At 43.5% G+C, this 22,129-nt stretch overlaps 1 protein-coding gene across 4 annotated transcripts in view; it reads right to left on the bottom strand.

Moving 5' to 3' along the window:
* The window catches only part of KIAA0930 (KIAA0930 ortholog), a 140,713-nt gene extending 122,789 nt beyond the window's left edge, over positions 1 to 17,924 (bottom strand). Inside the window, exon 1 of one of the 4 annotated variants that reach the window (XM_073316079.1) lies at positions 17,281 to 17,924. In XM_073316079.1, coding sequence (XP_073172180.1) covers positions 17,281 to 17,425 — 145 coding nt within the window. In that variant the 5' untranslated portion in view covers positions 17,426 to 17,924. The remainder of the gene's footprint in view (positions 1 to 17,280) is intronic. The other 3 variants (XM_073316071.1, XM_073316111.1, XM_073316100.1) reach the window with 3 other exon arrangements.
* Positions 17,925 to 22,129: the final 4,205 nt, after the last annotated feature.

The raw sequence follows: 22,129 nt of genomic DNA, 5'->3' as shown, positions 1-22,129 counted from the left end.
AAAAAAAAAAAAAAAGACTTCCCTCACTGCCTGGGCTTAAGTCCAGCACACAGAGTTTGGGGAAACAGAATTCTTGCACCTACAGATTGCAAGACTACCAGAACAGGTCTCTTGCCTGGTCACCACACACTATGTATACATATAGCATTATATAAATTTATTCTTGCTCCATGTCTGCTCAGTCACTCTCCTCCTAAGAGGACACCAGTCATGCAGACCACACCAGCTGATGCATACTGCTATCACTTTCTTGTGGAAGTGGGATTTGATGCCGACCATTTTCATTTTCACTCAAGTACTTGTGGCAAAGCACTTTCAAGGCGTCACTTTAGGCATTGACGAGCTGCCAAAATCTTAACAACCGGTTCCCTAAAAAAAGTTCGATTTAAGGGATGTGCCACAGTGTGCATTTTTTGTACCTTTCTCCATAAGAAGTGGCAATGCATAGAGTCATTGGGAGTCATACCTAACAATTAAAAACAAACATATTTTTACATGTTTATTAAACTAGAAACAAAGTATTGCTTTATTAAACGCATATCAACTAACCAATGAGGCAAATAAGACCCCTGTTAAGAAAATAATAAACTAGACCAGGGGTTGGCCAACTTTTTAGCCCGAGGGCCACACTGGGGTTGCAAAATTGTATTGGGGGCCGGGTAGGGAAGGCTGTGCCTCCCAAAACAGCCTGTCCCTGCCCCCTATCTAACTCCCACCCACTTCCTGCCCCCGGCGGCCCCACTCTCTTACCATGCCACTCAAAGCGGCACGAGCTGCAGAACTCCCTAGCAGCGGTCCAGAGCACTGGCGCCAGCAGCGTGGCATCCTATGCTGAGGCTCTGCGAGAGGGGGGAAGGCCGGGGAGGGGCTGAGGGAGCCTCCCCGGCCAGGAGCTCAGGGAGCCGTAACAATTTTTAACAACCGGTTCTAAAACTGCTTCAAAATTTAACCACCAGTTCGTGCGAACCGGCTCCAGCTTACCACTGACTTTAGGGAACTGGAGGTTGAGTAAACAGTATTTCAGAAGAAGAACTATACTCTTAGAGGAAAGATCCAGAATGTTTCACATCATTTATGTTTTGGATGTATATTTTCTTTGCTATATGCTGGTAAATATCCTGCCACTGAAAAGAGGTGACACAATCACAGCAGCATTTTCCACATAAGCAGAAATATCTAAGGCACCCAGAATTGCCCACCCAGTTAAAATGACAAATGATCCAAACTCAGCTCTTTACTTTGTTTTAAGTAGAAACAGTGCCAGTAGCTATCTGAGTGAGCACACGACAATCATATCTGAAGCCTCATTTCCTCCGTCTTCTAACACAATGAGACTGTTCTAATGTGGAAGCTAGAGATCGTCATTTTGATCCAACATAACACATTATGGCCCAGATTTTCTAATGTTACTTAACTTTGGGTCCCTCAATTTTTGGGTGTCCCACATGACACACAATTAAGAAGACTTGTTCGAAGGATGCTCATTTCTTTGTAAAAATCAGGCCCCTTTTAAAGTGTCTCAGGTTGGGTTACTTTCTGAAAATCCTGACTTACAAGAACATGGTGCTTGATGTAATGTCTAACAAATTGAGTCTTGAAGATTTAGCCCACACAAGTCTAGATGTTTGTATGACACAAGAAAATGCCATTGCAGACTTCCTCTCGATTGCAAAATTACCGTGCCTTTTATAACAGGTTCCCTGCTTCAACAAGCCTCAGATACACAAGAATGATATTTCCTCAAGCAGTTCCTAACCTTTCTGGGAACCCATCACAGGAGAAAGAATTGATGTAAGATTGGTCAGTGCACACAGCACTGCAGATTGCACAGTTATGGATATTTACAGCATTGAACAATCCCCTTGACAGCACTGGTGCAACTTTTGTGCTGCTGTCAGTCTAAGCACACAGAGAAGAGACGGTACCTCTAAAGCTTAAACACCACACAGGGAGGGAGGGGGAAAGAAAGAAAGAAAGAAAAAGAAAGAAAGAAAGAAAGAAAAAGAAAGAAAGAAAGATCCCCAGTAACTGGTTAGTGGAAGTGATCCTTATGGTTTTAAAAAAAAGTAATCGACCGAACATCTATGCCACACCAACACCACTCAGAAGAGAGAGAACACTGCCTGCCCTCAAGTGATGATTCCTTTCCCATTCTAAATCTGCAAATTCTGGGGAGAACTTCTTGGATCTAAAACCATGACTACACTCTGCTGGCATTTTAAGAGCCCCTATTATGAAGCAGCCATTACTGTTTGTTAGCTGCTTAAATACACTCTCTGTTTTCAGTTTGAATTAGCTCCACTACGCTTAAAATGCGATTTGACTTGCATTTGAAAAGGACTTAGACAAATTTAGCAAAAACTCTGTACATCTCAAGAGGTAGCTGAGTGAACAGAGGCACTGTGATCCAGGGGCTGGGGTGCTGGACTGGGATACAGAAGACCTGAGTTCTCCTCCCTTCTCTGCCAGTGAGCTTGTGTGTGAACTTGGACAAATCACATCTCCTCTCTGTGCCTTTGTTTCCCTTCCCACCCTTTGTCTATCTTGTCTATTTACAGCATAAGCTCTTTGAACAAGAGGCTATCCTGTTCGTGTGTGTACAGTGCCTTACACAATGAGGCACAGATCTTGGCTGAGGCATCTAGGCACTACTGTCGTACAAAACTAATACACGGCAACAATTTCTTTCTGAAATGCAGCATTCACGTATACACACAAAACCAAATTTTCAAGAGTGGCCACTGATTTGGACTGAGATACCTCAGCTCCCACAGCTCCTACTGGTTTCAGCTGGAATTGTAGAAAGTAGCCTGATTCTTCAGAACACTTACAATTCCAGCAGAAGTCAATGGAAGCTGATCACCTCAGAAAAATCAGGCCCAGGTGCCCCAACTTCAGCACCCCAAAAACTGACACCCCAAATCACTAGTCACTTTTGAAAATTTTGACCCTGGCATCCAGTCCTGCTGTCACTCAAGTCAATGGTGAAAAAAACCTCCCATTGATATAAATGGAAAGAAGATTGTTGTGAAGAGTTTTGAGCACAAAGTAAATAACTTACTTAATTACAACTTGTTTTCTTCCACCTGCTGCTGAATGACTTTTCAAAACGACTTAACTATTTGGGAAGCCTGAAGGGGTAAGTAACAAGTCATTATTGTGCTACAGTAAGACAAAAGTAATTTCAAATCAGGGTACATTTAGAAGTACAGGGTACATTTAGAAAATCTTTGAAGAATTTTCATAGAGTTTTGCAGAAATGCTCTCTTTTCCTTTCAAAGTAAGTTTGACAATTTCCAGGCTAAACAAATGTTACATGTTTAGATCTTAATTCTTATTAGCACAGTTTAGCATGCAGTGGTCTGAGAGGGTTCAGTCTGCAGATCAGCTACAGTCTCATGGTTGTCATCAGAATGAGATCTGTGACACACAAAAGAACCAGCCTACTCTTATTACTTGTTCTTTTATTAGGAAATTGATTATCCAGCAAAATAAGTCAATAAACACTGCAAGATAACAAAAGACAGAGATACTACAGAATGTCCAATAACAGCGTTACTCACATAGCCTGTGTGGGGGAACCCTGAAATAGGTGAGATGATCAACAGGAAATCATCATCAGTATCGTGTGTCTTAGTCTATCCCCCAGCACATAGGCAGGTAACCAGTTTTATAGTGGATTACGCTAACAACCAATCTGTATTATGCATATTCACGATGAGTTCAGCCCCTTTTCCTTATCTGAACTGCCACACCCCACTCATGTTGAGGTTCCTAGTTTCTGTTGGCTAAATAACTATGTGCATCATGCTCGTTAGCATATTGATTAATCACTTGCTATAGCATCATTGCAGTTGGACATCTGCAGGTTTTGCTGACACCCATTTCTTAGCAATCTCCCAAAATATTAATAATTGTGATTCTGTAGTTTGCTAAATGGTGAAATAAGAAATCTGTTACTTGCAACACTTTATCTTGTGACTTTAAGGTCACTCATCAGTTAGTTATTTGGGTCAACTAAAATTCAGGCCTTAGCCCTTGATTATTTTGGCCAACCTGTCTGTCTTACAGGCTTGAGGCCTGCAGTCCTTTGCATTACAGCATGAATGAATACTTATATTTTACCTATGGAACCTGAATATACCTTACCACCAGCTACACAAGGTAAAGTTATAAGGGGCCTAACAATATGGGATTTAGCAAATGGAACCTGGGAGCAACTTTAACTCCGAAGAAGCCACTGCCTTTCTGCAACGATGATTGTGGGCTCAAACTGGATCATGTTGGTTGAAGAAGGATGATCTTATTCAGACAAATTTTCAGCAACAGCACAGGGGAAATACTCTAGGGTGGGTTTTTTTGTGTAGGTTTCAGAGTAACAGCCATGTTAGTCTGTATTTGCAAAAAGAAAAGGAGTACTTGTGGCACCTTAGAGGCTAAGCAATTTGAGCATAAGCTTTCGTGAGCTACAGCTCACTTCATCGGATGCATACTGTAGCTCACGAAAGCTTATGCTCAAATAAATTGGTTAGTCTCTAAGGTGCCACAAGTACTCCTTTTCTTTTTTTGTGTAGTATGACAAACTACAAAAAGTGCCTCTTTAAATCCCCTCTGTAATTACCTTCACTTTACTACCTTTCGACTTTATCTCTAGAATTTAAAGTAAGAATGCAGAACTCAATGCTTCCATTTAGTTCAGTGATTAACGAAGCACTGAAATATAGATCTGTTATTTCCAAAGCCTTTGTGACCAGTCACTGAATATCACACGACCAGTACTATGAACTCTAGGCATAGCACTCAATCTGGGGCACATCGCATGATCATGGAGAGTACAGTAGGCACCAAGCTGATACATCCTGAAGGATGGCACTTTGTAAATTGCCCTCGCTCTCTCCTTGCCACTCCCATCTTCCCAACCCTTCAGCAAAAATAAAATAGAAGTTGGACTTATAGGGGCACCTTGTGTTGAGAGGTGAATTCAAATATTGATTGGTGTGCTGAAGTATTTTATGTTCCTCTAGTTGCCACTGGTCTGCTGCTTGTGGTCATTCCTCCCCTTCTGCCCATCTTATCTATCTCAGGTACTCGCATGACCTCCATTACCAGAGTATCCGAGCACCTCACAATCCTTACTGTATTTATCCTCACAACAACCCTGTGAAGTAGGGCAGGGGTCAGAGAAAGGCTAAGGGCTTGCCCAAGTTCACACAGGAAATCTGTAATAGAACAAGGACTTGAATGCAGGTCTCCCAAGTTCTAGGCTAGTGCTGTAACCACTAGACCAACTTTCCTCTCTGTAGGTATAACTGTCTTCACAGGACTCTCACCAATATATTCCTCCCTACTCCCTCTGCACTGCTACCAGCGCATATCAACCAAGCACTGGCAAAAGAACACAGACATAATGACAAACTAACAGAGGGAAAAAACACCAATCCCACTATGGGCCCCAGATTTATAGACTGTACCTCACTCAGACAGAACCTCTTCTGCACTTTTGCATGAAAGCTCTTCCAAGTTTTGCCAGTAATCATCTTATTAAATTGAAATGGTGTCCCAGTCCAACCTCACAGCGAAGGTAGTTGCCTCATATACAGGGGGTGCATATACAGTGTCCTGACAGAGATACAGGTCTGCTCAGCATCAGTGTTGTGCCTAATTCCCCCAGCACCATTTGGAACAAACCCGATCAGAAGGACTTTTGTTCCATCTCCTGTTAAATCTCATGCACAAGGTTGGCCTAAATCAATACCAAAGATCTGGACAACCCCAAACAGATCCATATTCTCAGACTGGGTCCATCTATATGGATGATCTACAAGTGCTGCTTTTAAAAAGAAACAAATAATAACTAAAACTAAAAAAAACAGATAGGTCAACAAGGATCAAAAAATTCACTTCACCCTAGTTTGCTTGGTTTTTATTGGGTGGGGTGAGGGGGGGGGGAGGTTTATTATTCCTGATGTGGTGTCCCAGCCACCACCTCCTACACTGGTCTAGTGCCTGTGACACTCATCAAGTCCGTTAGGGTAGTTATGACACAATCTCCCACTAACACTTCAATGGACAAGGAACACTAAATATGGACTATTCCATCATAATTTCAGGGCATATTACAGTACTCCGACTAGTTTTCTTTAAATTAAAGCAAAGTATGTAGTGCTAATGAAAGAATAATTCCCCAAAAGGAGTTACACCTTTTGTCAAAGGGACAAAAATATGCTTTTTATGTTCTTATTTAGGATTTCTAAAATTCAACAAATTCAGAACCCTGATTGTCAACATCTGAAATCAACCCAGCATTTGCCTTCCAATAACAAGTAAAAAAGCTAAATAGCAACAATTCAGATCCTGGGACATTTCAGAGGCATCCGAAGTGCATCCCATGGAGATCTAAAATAATTTGCCCACATCTTTAATACAGAAGTGCAGCCCATGTGAAAACTATAAATTTCAGTATGGACCCCAGCCAGTCAGACCAAGAAAGAGCACTGTAAATGGGACCTGTGGTCTCTGTATTAAAGATGCCTGTAGTCAGTTCCATTGTATGCAAATAAGATGTGGCCCTCTGGTATTTCAATGTGGTGCTCTGGTGGCACAATGTTTGGGCACTCTTGTTCTAAGAGAAAGGGTCACTCCATACAGGCCATCATTAATTAGAATGAATTTTCTCACAAAAACAACCCCTGAAACAGTCCTATGGCAAATGTAAAGCTGGACTCTGATTATATAGGACTCTCCTCGTTTACACAGAGCTTTAGCTATAAGTTGCATTGTGATGAGTTTGCTATTTCATAAGACTCACCTTGGTCAGAAGAAATTCACTCAGGCAATAGCTAACCATGAGTGACCCTTCTGAGACAATAAACCTATAGTCTCTAAACAGATTACTTAATTACACTGCACACCCTTCATTATGGAACAGAGAACGGAGAATTTTATGGAAAATAAAAACAATTCCCCAAAGCCCTTTAAGATGCACTTGACTGGATCTGTTCATTGAAAAGAATGATGTTACTTCCACAAACAATTATCCTCCATATCCATTTGAACAGGAGGGAAAAACACCAACTCACTACTGATCGTAAGAATTCTGAGGGCACTTCAGAACAAATACTTATAGGACAGTTGGTGGGGGTGGGAGGAAGGAGTCTCTATCCTGGAAAGCAGTGAATCTGGAAAAAGATTTGGAGGTCATGGCAGATAATCAGCTGAACATGAGTTCCCAGTGCGACACCATGGCTAAAAGGGCCAAAATGATCCTTGGATGCATAAACAAGGGAATCTCAAGTACAAGAAAAGAGTTTATTTTTTCTGTATTTGGCACTAGTGCAACTGCTGCTGGAATACTGCATCCACAATTCAAAAAGGATGTAGATAAACTGGAGAGGGTTCAGAGAAGAGCAACAAGAATGATTAAAGGATTAGAAAACATGCCTTACAGTGATAGCCTCAAGGAGCTCGCTCTATTTAGCGTAACAAAGAGAATGTTAAGGGGCGACTTGATTACAGTCTCTAAGTACCTATATGGGGAACAATTATTTAATAATAGGCTCTTCAGCCTACCAGAGACAGGTGTAACTGTAACACAATCCAGTGGCTAGAAGTGGAAGCTAGACAAATTCAGGCTGGAAATGAAGTATACACTTTAATAGTGAGCATAATTAACTATTGGAACAATTTACCAACATTTGTGGTGGATTATCCGTCAGACAATTTTTAAATCAAAATTGGATGTTTTTCTAAAGGATCCATTCGAGGAATTGTTTTGGAGAAGTTCTCTGGCCTGTGTTATATGGGAGGTCAGACAAGATGATCACAAAGGTGCCCTCTGGCCTTGGAATCTATGCCTCTAGAAGAGCTGTCACCACATCTGTTCTTTGGGGTAGATGAAAAGGAGGTTGCAATAGGTAGGGATGTGTCAAACTTTGAAAATCAGTTGATGTTAAGAAGCCTGGCACACAGAAGATCTATGGTGATTAATATTATGCAGAGTCTGACTTAAAAGTGATGTGTTTGAATCCAACTCAGGTCAGTAGTAAGTGAGAATAAAGACACTATTATCTGAAACTTATTTGGTTATCGTGACATAAGTCAGTGGTCTGAGTCCAGCTCCTAGTTCATGTGTTTACATCACAAAAACCACCACCATGGATTGCACTTGTTTCTGGTAGGGTCAGCAGAGAGGCACCATTTTGAGTGGACATGGAAAATGAACCACCCTCTCACTATTGGAGACAGTCCTTCCAAATCAAGGCTGATGCACGTAAGCAATGTAGGATTCTACTCTGGCCCATGTTATGCATGTTCTTTGGACAAAATGAAAATCTGTCTCCAGAGCTGTCAATCTGCCATTGTTCGTGAGCAGGTCCCATGTTAATCCCTTCTAGATTTCCAGGACAAGGCTCCGATGATGCCAAAACACTAAAGTACAAGAAAGTCTGGACTGATCTATACCTACTCCAAGGATTATTGGAGAATCAGCTAAAGGCACAAGAGGACATAAGCCATCATGTTCAATGAACAGTTCCAGAAGGAAGAGTGCCTGAGGTTGAGGCTACTATACAGCACCAAAACCAGTGCCATTCCCAATCCAGTATATAGTGCTTATATCACTAAGTAAAGGGTGAAAGACTACAAAGTCCAACCTGATTAACCTACCTGCTGAGGGCACTGGACAACGATGTTGTCACACCCTCTCCAACTCCTCTCTGAATTTGGGCCACTTTATTATATTAGAAAGCTTTCTGCAGTGTTTTTGTATGAATGCTGAGAAACAAAACTACTCATCACATCGTGTTCTGTGACAGACACAATTAGCCATAGCTAGGAAGATAGGAGTGCAAACAGTATTTCTGGGATATGTATCAAGTGGAGTACAGCTACAAGCACCAATAGCTGTCTCCTCATTCTATCCGTGCACTGCAGGCATGTCCCCATTAAAGGGGACAATTTCTTTGTATTACTAAAATGGAGGTTAAGCAGCAGTAACATATTTCTGTCTTTTTGCAAAGTGACACATTCACCTGAAAGATATATATTTTTAAAAACCTCCTTGAGTTTGTTTCCCCAGATTTATGTAAACCCCTCAAGCAATTCAGATTCCATTACCTTCACTTCATCTCCAATTGATTTTTGAAAGGGAGGGAGAGAGTATTATACTTTTCAGACATTCAACTCCTGCATAACATTACAACAACAGGCCAAGAGACACTCACTTAAACCTACAAAACCAGAATTTTAAAACCATGTTCTTAAAAAGGGCTCCCTTAAAATTTCCTTACTTCTGTTATTCAGACCTTTGATTAAGAATTTAAAATTTATTTTTCACCATGGATGCATTTGTATTTCACTAACTTTAGGCAATGAAACTAGATTAATTTCACTTGTTTTAGTCTGCCCAGTATCAACTTGACATCTCTACAGAGTAAAGTCTACCATATCCGGGATAGCGCCCTGACTGTGTGTTATAGCATTGTCTTTCCTGGGTAGATGGGACCAAACTGTTCTGTGGAATCACGTTATAGTTCAGCTAAAACCTAAGCAAATTGCAGCTTCCTACAAGAATGAAGCTTGCTACACTTCACTAGAAGTATGTGAATAACTGATTTTTCAGTTTGCTAGCAATTCTGAAAATATTTTTTTTCTTTCTACTTGTTTCAGGTCAACCTGAAACCAACATCTTTCTGAATTTTTGGGAAATTGAAAAGTTAGAAAAATATGTTTCAGGTTGAATGTTTCATTCTGATGTGGGGTGCTTTTTAGCTTTTTAAAATAAAAGCAAAGGAAATGAAGGGCTAGATTCACAAAACTGAGGTGGTGATGGCAGCAGTGCCCCCTTATACACAGTGGCCCAGTGGTTAGGGGCTCACCTGCAATGTGGGAGACCCAGGAGATCTGTGTTCAAGGCCCTGCTCCAGAGGCAAGATTCAAACCTGGGGCTCCTCACATGAAGCGGAGGGGGGGGGGATGCATCACCACCATTGCCATCATTTTCCAAATGGTGCTAAGCCCCCTTGTGAATCTAGCCTGAAAAAATCAAAATGTTCCATTTTGGAAATGTCAGAATGGTTAACTGTGACATTTCTGCAAAAAAATTTAACTGAAACAATTCACAAAACCCACACAACTTCTCAAAATGTTTCAGTCGAACCTCATTTGTGTTTTTCAGTGAAGAAAGTTTTGGCAGAAAAATTTTACCCAGGTCTACATTTTGCTCCCTCCAGGCGCCCACTGCAGGAAAGCAGGGTCATTTCCCAATGGGGCACCAGAGGATTTTAAATGGATTCATAGAGATCCTCCCCCTTGATTTTCCCTTTGATATCACAATGACTGTACTTAAGAGTTTTCTGAGCTGGTGACCTGACTTTCCCTGTCACTTATACCAGGGATGCCCAACCAATGGCCCACCCGAGCATTTCATAAGGCCCGCAGCCTGCTTCAGCACAATATACTAACTGCCAATTCATTAGCGTTTTGTTGTCATGTTTACATTACACATTTGTGTAAACTAAAATAAACAGACAATACTGTACATAGGAACAACCTATCTAAATACATATGTAACCAGCTGAACTATAAATCAGTACAGGTGACTTTAAATCTTATTAAAATATGTAGAATCTGTTTGGCCTACCCAAGGCTGTGCTTAGGTTTATGTGGCCCTCCTGGGTAAAGTCTGGGTAAAGATTCTGTATGACTTACAGAATCATAACTGGAACAACAGTCATTAATAACTTTGCTTTATTACAACCCAATTTCTTCAATATAGCCTACGTGCAAGACTTCAATTAATGTACCTATGTGAAAAGTTTCACCTGTCTATATTTATTCCACTGCAGCTGAAGCTAGAAAAGTGAGGGGAATTAACCACAGTAAACATTTACCATAGGTTGTGATAGATTCTCCATTACAGACCAATTTAAATTCAGATTGGATGTTTTGCTACAAGAGGTGTTCTAGTTCAAATAGGAATTACTTCAGTGACATTCTGTGGCCTGTGCTATACAGAAGGTCAGACTAGATGATCACAGTGATCCCTTCTGACCTTACTACTGCTTCATCATTCACAACAAAGGAAAGGTTGACACATGTGCTGAATTTCTTAAAGGACTCAATTTTTAATTGATGTTAATTGTTTTATGAGTTAACAGACTGCCTTGTAAATTCTGAGAAAATTCATTCTGCATTCAGAGTGTGGGGCTCCAAATTCAGTGAAGAGGATGATATGATGAGATTGCCTACAATGGCATGTGGCCCATTTGTGACTGCTAGTAGCAAGTATCTCCAGTGGGACAATAGATGAGAAGGGCTCTGAGTTACTACAGCAAATTCTTTCCCAGATGTCTTGTTGGTGGGTTTTTCCCACATGCTCAAGGTTTAACTGATTGCCCTATTTGGGGTCAGGAAGGTATTCTCCCCCAGGTCAGATTGTCAGAGACCCTGGGGTGGGGGGGAGGAGGGGGAAAGAAGGCAGTTGCCTTCCTCTGCAGCATGGGGCACAGGTCACCTGCTAGTCTGAACTAAAATAAATGGTTCAAACAGGTTGTGACAACCTTGATTTGTGAATTTATCAACAAGTCACAGAGAACTTCAGTAACTTAGCCAGAGGTTATGGGTCTTACAGGAATGGCTGGGTCAGGTGCCTTGATCTGCAAGGTGAAGGAGGTCTGACTACATAATCAAGATGGTCCCTTCTGGCCTTAAAGTCTATGAGTCTATATTGTATTTTTAATCCATTACAAAGAGATTGAATCCCTGCTTTAGCAAAATGGAATTCATCCTTAATTACAAAGTAGTGGCCAGCACCCAGGGGGAGGGGATAGCTCAGTGGTTTGAGCATTAGCCTGCTAACCCAGGGTTGTGAGTTCAATCCTTGAGGGGGCTTGTTAAGTTGATCTGGGGCAAAAAATGGGGATTGGTCCTGCTTTGAGCAGGGGGTTGGACTAGATGATCTCCTGAGGTCCCTTCCGATTCTGTGATTACCTGATCATCTATGAGATTTATACTAAAGGGTCTTTCACCATGATATCTAGGTGCCAAAAACCACTGAAAGACTCCCACAGAGGAGTGTGCATGAGAGACACTGGGCAAGATAGATATATATATATATATATATATATATTAAAAAAGGGTGTCTTAAAAAGTTAAACTCCTAGATTCATAGTTCTGCTCCTAAATAAGACCCTCATTTTCAAAATGACTGAGCACCGAACAGCTTCCACTGAAGCCAAGCATGAGCAACTGGATGCTCAGCATTTTTGAAAACTGCACCACTTACTTATTTAGTGCCTCACTATAAATGTAGTAGCCTAATTTTAGGCATCCATTTTTTAAGTCTTCTTGGCCCTTGTTCTTTACCATCCCTTTGGTTCAGCGGCTTTTACTGGGGATTTGTATATACATGTATATTCATTCACCCCCTGTGGGAAAAGGGATTGGCCAAATTTTTGAGGACAGTAAAATGACAGGTTCAAATACATGCTCATCACCTGTAAAATTTAATTTAGTTTACATTTATTTTTTTGACAGCCTTGTCGTTGAGTTCTAATAGTGCAGGACAGCATCCTAAAAAAAACTCCAGGAGCCTCTATTACTGTTTTGGGCACTTTTTTTTTTTTTTTTTAAAGAAAAAAGAAAAAGAAAAGAAACCACAAAACCCAACTGCTCAAGAGATAGATAAAAACAACAACAAAAGACCATGTCTGTCAAGTTCCAACCTGAAGCTAATTTTTATGACCGAGTTATAAACTCCCTGAAAATATTGGTTTGCAATGGAAAGCGTGACAGGCCCATAACTACAACAGCATGAATGGGGCTCTAATAAACAAACTAAATGGAATTTTAAATGAACTGCCATAAAAAGGTTATTTACCTCCAAGGAGCTTGGTCCTGGAGTTGTACCCTGGATTACTGTTCTCCATAAGGCAGCAGCCAGATATAATCACCTTCCTGAGAGCCCAGGAGGTTTTTTATAGCACTCTTACAGGAAGGATTATAAGATGCAGTAAAGGGTGGGTCGTGCTACGTTATGCTGGAAGGGAACCTGCATGAAAGGCTGGATCCTGCATTAGCAATGGTGGGAGCAGAATTAGGCTCTGGCTTCACAGAGGGCCAGATTTCCAATTAGACACAGTAGGCGCGTGCCTTGGGGTGCCAGTGTTCTAGGGGCAAAGTTAAAAAGTTAATACATACAGCTCCCCTGCGGATGGCTGGGCTCCTGGCATGGGTTGGTGGCCACCCAGCATGTGGGGCTGGGGTGGGGTGAGCATCCGAGTCAGCCTGCCTGGGGGCGCTGTGAGCCATGGCCAGGTGGGCGGCTGCTCAAGGTGCTGGGAGCGTCCCAGACTCTTCCCAATCTCGGCCGCCCTGCTGCCTCCACCCCGTGCTGGGAAGGAAGAGGTAGGACATGGCCGGCACCCCATTCACTTGCATGGACAGAGCCAGAGCACGGCTGCTGCGCCAGGCTGCGGGAAGGATGGAAGACACCTGGGGACTGTTCACCCTGGGGAGAAGTACAGTCCCCCCCCCAGCTTTGCCAGGGGTGGGTGGGCTGCACCCCAGTTTGGGCTAAGAGCGCTGTATGTAGCAGAGGGTCTCATGCCTTCCTGGAGAGCCTGTGTTTATATTTCTTTTTGTTTCATGTTTTACAGAAAACACAAAGGTCAGCTGTAGGCAGGGGGGTGTTGAAGATGCTGTGCCTGGGGCACATAAGGTGTAAATCCGGCCCTGGCTCTGCACACTGTCTAAGAGTCACTCCATCTCCAGCCTTCATGCCAAGGCACTAATTCTCATCTGTCTAGGATCTTATACAGCACCTATCAGAGTGACAGCCGAGTGCCTCTTGTTCTAAATATCCATGCTCTATTCGTTCTCTCAAAAATTGAGGCTTGTTCCTTGCTGTCCTTTCCTCTCCCATCTAACCTCCTTCCAAAACACAGCTTCAAGACTATCTTTAAAATCACATCTCCTTGGCTTCTCCACCTTAAATTCAGAGTTCTCACTTTTCCCAGCACTATATAATTCCATCCGTTCCCAATACAGCATTGCCAATTTCAAGAGATCAAAAATCATCAGATGGACACCCCCCCAAAAATCAGGAGACTGACACAAAAAAATCATGACATTAAAAAAAAATTATATTGTGTTTTTTAGGTCAGTCTCCTGATTTCTGATGCCCCCCCTGCCCATCCCCAGGATGTGTGCATGTGACAATCAGTGTTGCCTACTGTCCAACATGTACTGTATAAGGCAATTTTGGCCTCTGCTACAGGAGCTTTCACCCCCACATCTACCCATCTCCTGCCCAACAACTAATCCTGTCTCCCAGCCCGCCATCAGTTCTGTCCCCACACAACCCTTCCTCAATTCAGTCCCTCCATCATCACCACCCCAACAACTCCCTGCTGCCCTCAGTTCACCCTCCCAGCACTCACCCCATCTGCTCAGAACCCACCAGCAATAGAGCCCCCCACCCTATCAGCCCCCACCTCCTCACTTCAGCCCCCTGGCCATAGTTCAGCCCTTCCAAACTCACCTCTGCTTCTCTTAGGGTTCTTCACCCTCCCCAGGGTGCAGTGGGGTCCCCTCTCCCACTCCCCAGGCTGGCAGGAAGCAGCCACCCAGAGCTGATAGCCAGAGCCTGGAAGGAGGGGCTCCCACTGTGAGCCCCCGGCCATGGGGACAGAGGAGGCTGACAGCATTTTCTGATTATAAAACATTTAGCTAAAAAATTCCCAACAAGTGCTATTCATAGAATCAGCCCAAGCTCACGCAATGGGACTTCTCTCAAGACAGTGCTGTGGAATCATAGTGTTGAAACATTTGCTCTGTAATAGTATGAATCTCAATCTCCCTCCCACCAACTAAAAAACAACATTTTGGCTACAACTTTAAAAAAAAAAAAGTCAACATTTTTATTACTATAAGTCCCCATTTTCAACAAACTTAACTATCAGGCCCAAAGTTAATTTGCAGTATCTCTAACTTTATACTACTACTAATAAATAAATAGGCCAAATAAAAACTGCAAACCACCAAATGCTGATCAGTAATTGTCCATTATTTCTCTTACAGTAGCACCTGGAGGCTACAGTCAGGGATTGGAGACCCATTATGTTAGCTGCTGTACAAACATGTAGCAATGATTATTATTCTATTTATTTGTGGCTGCACCCACTATGTATGAAGCACATACAATAAGGGATGATCCCTGCCCCACGGAGATCACAGCATAGGGGCAGATGCATGCACAGGTAATACAAAGGTCAGGGAAGAAGAACACAAAAGGGATTTTCTATGCAAGTCAAGGAGATTCACTATAAGTAGCACAATAGAAGTAAGTATTTAAGAAGGACTTAAAAATGGAGAGTGCTGGGGCCTTGTATGTGTGCTGAGGAAGGTCAACCACACATCTAGGCCACCTGGAAATAAAAGAAGGCTGTGAATGTTTCAGAGATCTACAATCTAGAGCACTGATCCTGCAGTGAGCTATGTACTTGTACATGGGTCCAACCACATGGAGCTCATAAAAGGATTGGGGCCAAGGTACAAATACCATTTCAAGCTATGTTTAAAATAAGGGTGAAATAGTTTTTCATATCAGGAACATCTGTTGAATAACAGCTGTTTTTTCTTTTAGTTTTAGTACTCATAATACTGTATGGTCATAGCTTCTATCCATTAACCTACACAGATTTAAATGACTTCATAATATGAGAGACTTAGGTTAAGGAAGAATTTCACTGCATTCAGGTCTGTAGGTTACTCAGATTTCAACCCTGGACTCTTATTTCACAGCACGCCCATTTCCCCAGTTACTGGATTAATCAATATTTATTTCCTCTCAATTAACATGAGCTCTTTTCAATATTTACTGCTTAGTCAATACTAAGTAGCTAAAAATAGGGAAGAAAATCTTTTGATTTAAAAAAAAAAAAAAAAGTCATTGTGCTCTTACTAGACCCTGGCAAGCAGCATGAAATCACTTACTCCGAAAAGGGAGGTGTCTGATTCATAAGGGAAAAAAAGCTACATAAAAGGCATCAATCATTTGACAGCCATGTGATCTCAAGAACTGGGGGAGGGGGAAGTGTATATCTGGTATGTGTTCCAAGATCCAGGGGAAAAAAATATTTATTTTACTTTAAAAAAATGAGTTTATCCATATTGTGCCTTCTGACCATTTTCCTCCAAGGGCGTTTCAGACAATAGAGTGAACTGATCTCTTTAGTTCTTTGCCTACTTAGGCTAAAATTAGGTCCATTTCTGGAACAGTACGATAGCCCTAGAGCACACAACAGGTTCCCAATAGCAATTATGGCTAGCAGTATATTACAAACCAACAGACTTTGATGTAGTCTACAGGCTTTTTATGAGAGAGAGAGAGAAAAGCTCCTGCTCCCACTGCAGTCTGGAAAGCAATGGCACACAGCTAGCTTTGCTCATCTTAAAGCTTCCATTCTTCCAAGAGATAAGAAGATAAATGCTGTTTCTCTCTTACAGACGGCAGTGGATTGTTTCTACAGGATGTGATTATTTCATCACTTAACCAATGCATATACAAAAGCAGATCCCTATTATCAGAAGAAATGGGTACTTTCGGTTTCCATTAACCACCACCCAGTGATAGGAAAAAAAAAAAAAAAAAAAAGGAGGGGACTGGAGCTAGGGGAGTTTGTGTGGTATACTAAGCCTATGGAAATCACATACTACACAACATACAGTAATTCAAACCTGTTACCTTATTGTATCACAAGGAATTTCTCAATATTGGGCCACAGTAGTAAGCTACCAGAAACACTCCCCGCCAAATCAGCCTCTTTGTACCTCTAGGGAATGCTCCACCGACCAACAGACCCACTGCTAACCGGGACCGACAAATATCCCGATGCTAGAGGAACAGAAGCGAGCTCTGTCCTTTCTAACCTGCCCCGGAGTCCTGGCTATTACGGTTAGGGGAGAGCTTCGCATGCCGGACGGGCCATGTGATCTCTTCGGGAGAGACCCAGCCCGGGGCGGGGAGCGGGGGGCCCAAACAGCCCCTTGCATTCCCCGAGCCTCGCGTGTCCGCCCGCCCCGCAGCCGGGGCTCGCTCCGGGGCGGGCTGGCCGCAGGAGGCGCCAGGCAAAGGGCTAACTTTATTCCCTCCCGCGCGGCTGGCTCTGCGGACCGGGGCTCCCCCTCCCCCGGCTCGCTCTGCAGGCGAAGATACGAGCAGGCAGCAGCCAACCCCCCCCCCCCCCCCCCGCCGCCCGGGGCCCCACCCTGGGGACTCACCCAGCCCGCTGATCTCCTGGCGGATGTTAACGCGGTTCCTTTCCTCCACTATCGCCCGCAGCATCTGCTGGAGCGATCGGTCCTGCTCTCCGTTCGCCTCCTCTTGTCTCTGCCCAGCCCGGCCGAAACTCTTGAGAGATGCCATGCTAGGGCCACCGCAAATGATTTCATCTCAGTCTGCCTCCGAGCTCAGGCTGCAGGACTGCCCCCTCCCCGCCCCACCGCACACAACACACGAGCGCCTCGGCAGGTGGTGGGGGCGGCAAGGGACTTGCGGGGAGAAGGGGGCCGGATGCTTTTTGGTTTAGGAGACGAGAACGTTTTAAGAAAATAATAATGATCCCGATCCTGCCGTTGGCGGTGCTGCTGGCGGGGGAGGGCTATTCCCTTTGCAATGCCAAAGCTCCCTGGAAAGTTTCCGAGTCCTTCTCATCCACCCGCTGGAAATACCGGGGTTAACCCCGCTTCTTTCTGCAACCCGGCTGCAGATCGATTGCAATTTGCTCCAATTTACCTAGGAGGCACTTCCGCCTCCCATAGCCGAAGAGCTGGGGCTGCTTGCCTATGACACTTCCTGAAACAAGGAGCCAGCAGAGGCGATTTAAAGAGGCATCAGGCACTTCCCCACCAATGACCACAAGGAGCCGGTGTGTGACAAGGAGAAAGGGGGCGGGGAGGGCTGCAGGGTGGGGTTTGTTTGAAGTCATCATGACAAGCTGAAATCCCTCCCCTCACTCTCTGTCTCTCTGCTTGTGCAATTAACCGTATGCGTGCATGTAGCTTTAGAAGTAAAGGCGCTGGCCGAGGTAGCAGAGGCACCCCTTTGACTGCCTCTTGGCCATTAATCCATTCCCTTTTGGACTTGTTCTAACATTTCCAAAGCCAGGGCAGCTTCAAACAGTTATTCTAAAGCAAACTGCCATGGTTTTCTCTGCTTCTCTGTCCTGTCTGTTCAATTAGGCTCTGTCTACAGTTGGAAAAATCCATGACAAGGGCTGTCAACAAGGGGCCAGCTAAACCTGGTGTTTACCTGCAAGCTTAGCCAAGGCCAAGCTGTGTTCAGCTGCACTGATTCACTCATAGGTTTTGAAAGGGCGCTAAACTTAAGCTCCATCTAAAGCTGAATTTTCCATCATGTTTTAAGAGGTTAACTAACAAGATGGCACATTCCAGTTATTGTTATTTTGTAGTAGACTACAGAAGCCCTAACTATGGACCATGACCCTCATTGTACTAGACATGGTACAAACATGCAACAAACAAAAAAATCCCTGCCCCAAAGAATTTACAATCTAAGTATAAGACAAGATGACAGAAGCCTACAGGCACACCGATAGGGGAGTGCAAGGAAACAATAACACAACAATACAGACCAAACATGCAGTAAGTAACTGTGTCCTATCTACTCTAGAATTTACTGTCTTTGTCAGTTAACAGGTTAATTAGCATGTTAAAACACAACTAAACATTCTAGTGTAGATATACATGTGGATTATACCTAACTAAAGTTGTGGATATTTCAGTCCCACTTCAGGTGCATCTGTTATTGACACCCATTGTCAGTCAGTACTTTTGCTAGTTCTGACAGAGATTACTGGCCAGTTGGCAGCAGTCACTATTCTGTAAATTAATTTCCAGGCATTAGTGTGAACTAGTGAGTTTCTACTGTGCATACTTACTAGGGACTAGGAGATACAACATTCACAGTTCAGAAAGGTAAGTTAGGCCTCAATTCTGCAAAGATTTATGCATGTTTAACTTTCAACCTGTTACACAGCCAGTCCCCTTTCTTCTGGGGACACCAGCGGGAAGGGACAGGACCCACTTAGGAATCCAAGGAATAATTTCTCCTGGGGGCAAAGCTGGCCCACTTGAAGCTAGAAACTAGCTGGCAGCAGCTGCCCCTGGTGCACCAGGCAGGAAAGCACCTCAGCTAGGGCATTCCAGAACCAGACCTTGACACTAGTGTGGCAGTAGCCCAGCAGGGGCTTTCACTGCTGCTGGACCAGATCACTGGAACCTGGACATTATCCTCTTTGTCCAGACAGCAGAAGGACCAGGAGGGCCCAGTGCCTCTCCACCTGCCCCCAGCCCCAGGAAGGGCAGAAATCCTCCTCTTATGAGTTGGCTGTGGGGTTACATTGCCAGGTGCATGATGGGGACAGCCTTCACAGTCCTGGAGACCTCTGACCTCTGTTTGCAAGATGAGATCCAGAGTTAACTGTGCAGAGTGGGATCACAGTGTTGGGGACACTGGGGCATAGCCACTAGGTAACTCGAGGGGATGGAAGACCACAAGTGTCGATGAAGCCCCCTCGCACTAGGCCCAGGTGTCCTTGGCCCCCCCTCCTGCCTGGAGGCACTCGCAGCAGCTCTGCGTACTAGGCCCAAGTGTCCTTGGCCCCCCCGCCTGGAGGCACACACAGCAGTTATGCTGAGAATCTGCAACAGTATGTTGCAGAGTCAGACTGCCTGAAACTAAGCAAGGCCAAACAGGGGAGATATGGAAGAACAATGCTGAATAAAGCAGCTTTATGTATAGTTTAACAAATGATACAGAGAATCAGGGAACTAGCTGGGAACTGGATTGGCTGGCTATATGGATACTTGGGGCAGCTTGCTATTGGACAAGTATGCTGGAAAAAAGGATGTATAAAAGCCTGTGTAACTTCCTGCTCTGTTGTGCAGGACTTGAGATTTTATTCTCCCTGTACCTTTTTGCAGCTGCAAATAAACTTTTCTGCTTCTCCACCCCGTTGTGATTATTGGGTGTAGCACACCGGGTAACGAACCACTCAAGCTGTTGTTCAGCCTCTCGGCACCAGGTGCCGGCAACAACAGCCCCAGTGCATTAGGCACCATGCAGACAATCAACAAAGACTGTCCCTGACCCACAGAGCTCACAGTATAGCTAGCTGACTAACACTCTTGAAGGCCAAATAGCCTTTTGTGATAATTTTCTAAACAAAATTGTTGTGTCTGGTATCGAAGAATTAACTTGTGAAAACGTTTGATCATATTGCTTAGTTCAACTCCACATTTTCTCACTCAGTTTGAGGTTCTCCCTAGTGCAGAAGGTCATCACAAGGCCTATGCACCTCTCATGTCCCACTTCAGACCTACTTTAATTTAAATGAGTCTTAAAGGGTTCTTAAGGACTTGTGAGAGGGCTTAATTTGGACTTAAGGGGTGCATAGACTTTGGGCTGGCCATCTGCACAGAGATGAATTGGTCGTTGCATAGGGAGGTGACATCCATGGTGGCAAGGATAGTATACTGAGGGAGGTTGTTAATGTTGCGGAGGAAGTTGGTTGTGTCCTGGGGGAAGGTGGCCCTTTGCGTGGTAAGTGGTTTGAGGATGATTTCTATGAATCCTAATATTTCTTCAGTAACAGTGCCGTGGTCAGATATGAGGAGTTTGCCTGGGTTCCCTTGTTTGTGTATTTTGGGAAGCAGGTAGAAGGTCCCTGGGCAGGGGTGGGGGGAAGAGTGTGGGGGTTGTAGGAGATGAGGTTGTAGAGTTTCTCTCGGAGTTGTTTGTGGAAGGATTTGATGATATCCTTATATTCCTGGGTAAACTGTGGCATGGGGTTTTCTTTGAGTTCTTTATAATATGTGGTGTCAGAGAGTTGCCGGTTGGCCTCATTAATGGAGTTATCACGGTTGAGGACTATGATGGAGCCCCCCACTTTTTCTGCTGCTTTCCATTCCACACATGGTTGTGTGTCAGTGGGGAAGTGATCTTTGTGGTGTGTTTAAATACCAAACTTACATCTGCAGTCTTGTCTCAACCAACGTTCCCATTTACCTTGTGTAGTTTTTTACTGTAAATTTTGACTGATAGATTAGAAAATATCTGGAGTACTTCAAGATGAAAGGCAGTGTGAAATTATAGAATGGAATATTTAAAAGTGCTCAGCACTGGTTTACTTCTACACTCATTGACTTCAGAATTAGGCCAGCAAAAAGTGCAAAATACCACCTGCAAAGATTTCAACTTCTGATTTCACAATAATCAAATTTTTCCACTAAACCTAAGAACTGAAAGGAATATTTTCATTTGTATCACCGCTACATTAGGGAGAATAAGCAATTTTTAAGGTATACAAAACCCTCCTGCTTCACTGAATCTGATGGGCAGTTTGTTGAATAAGTTTCTAATAAGGGCCTTCTTGCACTTATATCTGACGTAGCTGGCCCTGGCCTCTGAGACAGGACATTTAATCTGGGAGAATAATGTAGTAAAATCTCATTCTGTGGACAGGTTAATGTAAGAAAGGTGAGGGAGGTATCTTTCGACTTTTAAAAATCTACAGAATCATAATTTCAATGGTGACACAGAGGGTGACATGGCAGGGGGACTCATTGCCTGCCGGCTCCCAGGTCCCTGTCCTCCAGTTGGTGGAAATTTTGAAAATACAGTGTCATACTGACATAATGAATACTGACAAGTAGTTGAATCTTTGGAGACCACGCCCATGGAGGATCTGGTTAAACACATGCTCAGTGGCACCTTATATGCTACAAGAAGTGCACCTATAAACTGAATTTGGCAAGGTTGGAGAGAAAGTACATCAAGCATCAGGAAAAAGTCGAAGATGCTGGCACAGGTGCCAGTATGGGTGAGTCTTTGCTGCTCTTTATTCATTTTGTCAGGACTGCTAATTGGAATTTGCACCACGTAGCACTGGAAGACTTCATGAAATACTTTCTTGTTTTAGATTTAACTATTCTGTGATGATTGCCTTGTACCTCACTGAAAAAAGAGGTGTAGACCAGTCTGACCGTGACATATAGGAGGAATTTCAAAAGGAAATTGGGTTGTTAGAAAGTCACTAGTTCCCTTCCA

The sequence above is a fragment of the Lepidochelys kempii genome, chromosome 1 (genome assembly GCF_965140265.1).
Source record: "Lepidochelys kempii isolate rLepKem1 chromosome 1, rLepKem1.hap2, whole genome shotgun sequence".
In the NCBI taxonomy this organism is placed as follows: Eukaryota; Metazoa; Chordata; order Testudines; family Cheloniidae; genus Lepidochelys; species Lepidochelys kempii.
This window is presented reverse-complemented; position numbering and strand designations above follow the sequence as displayed.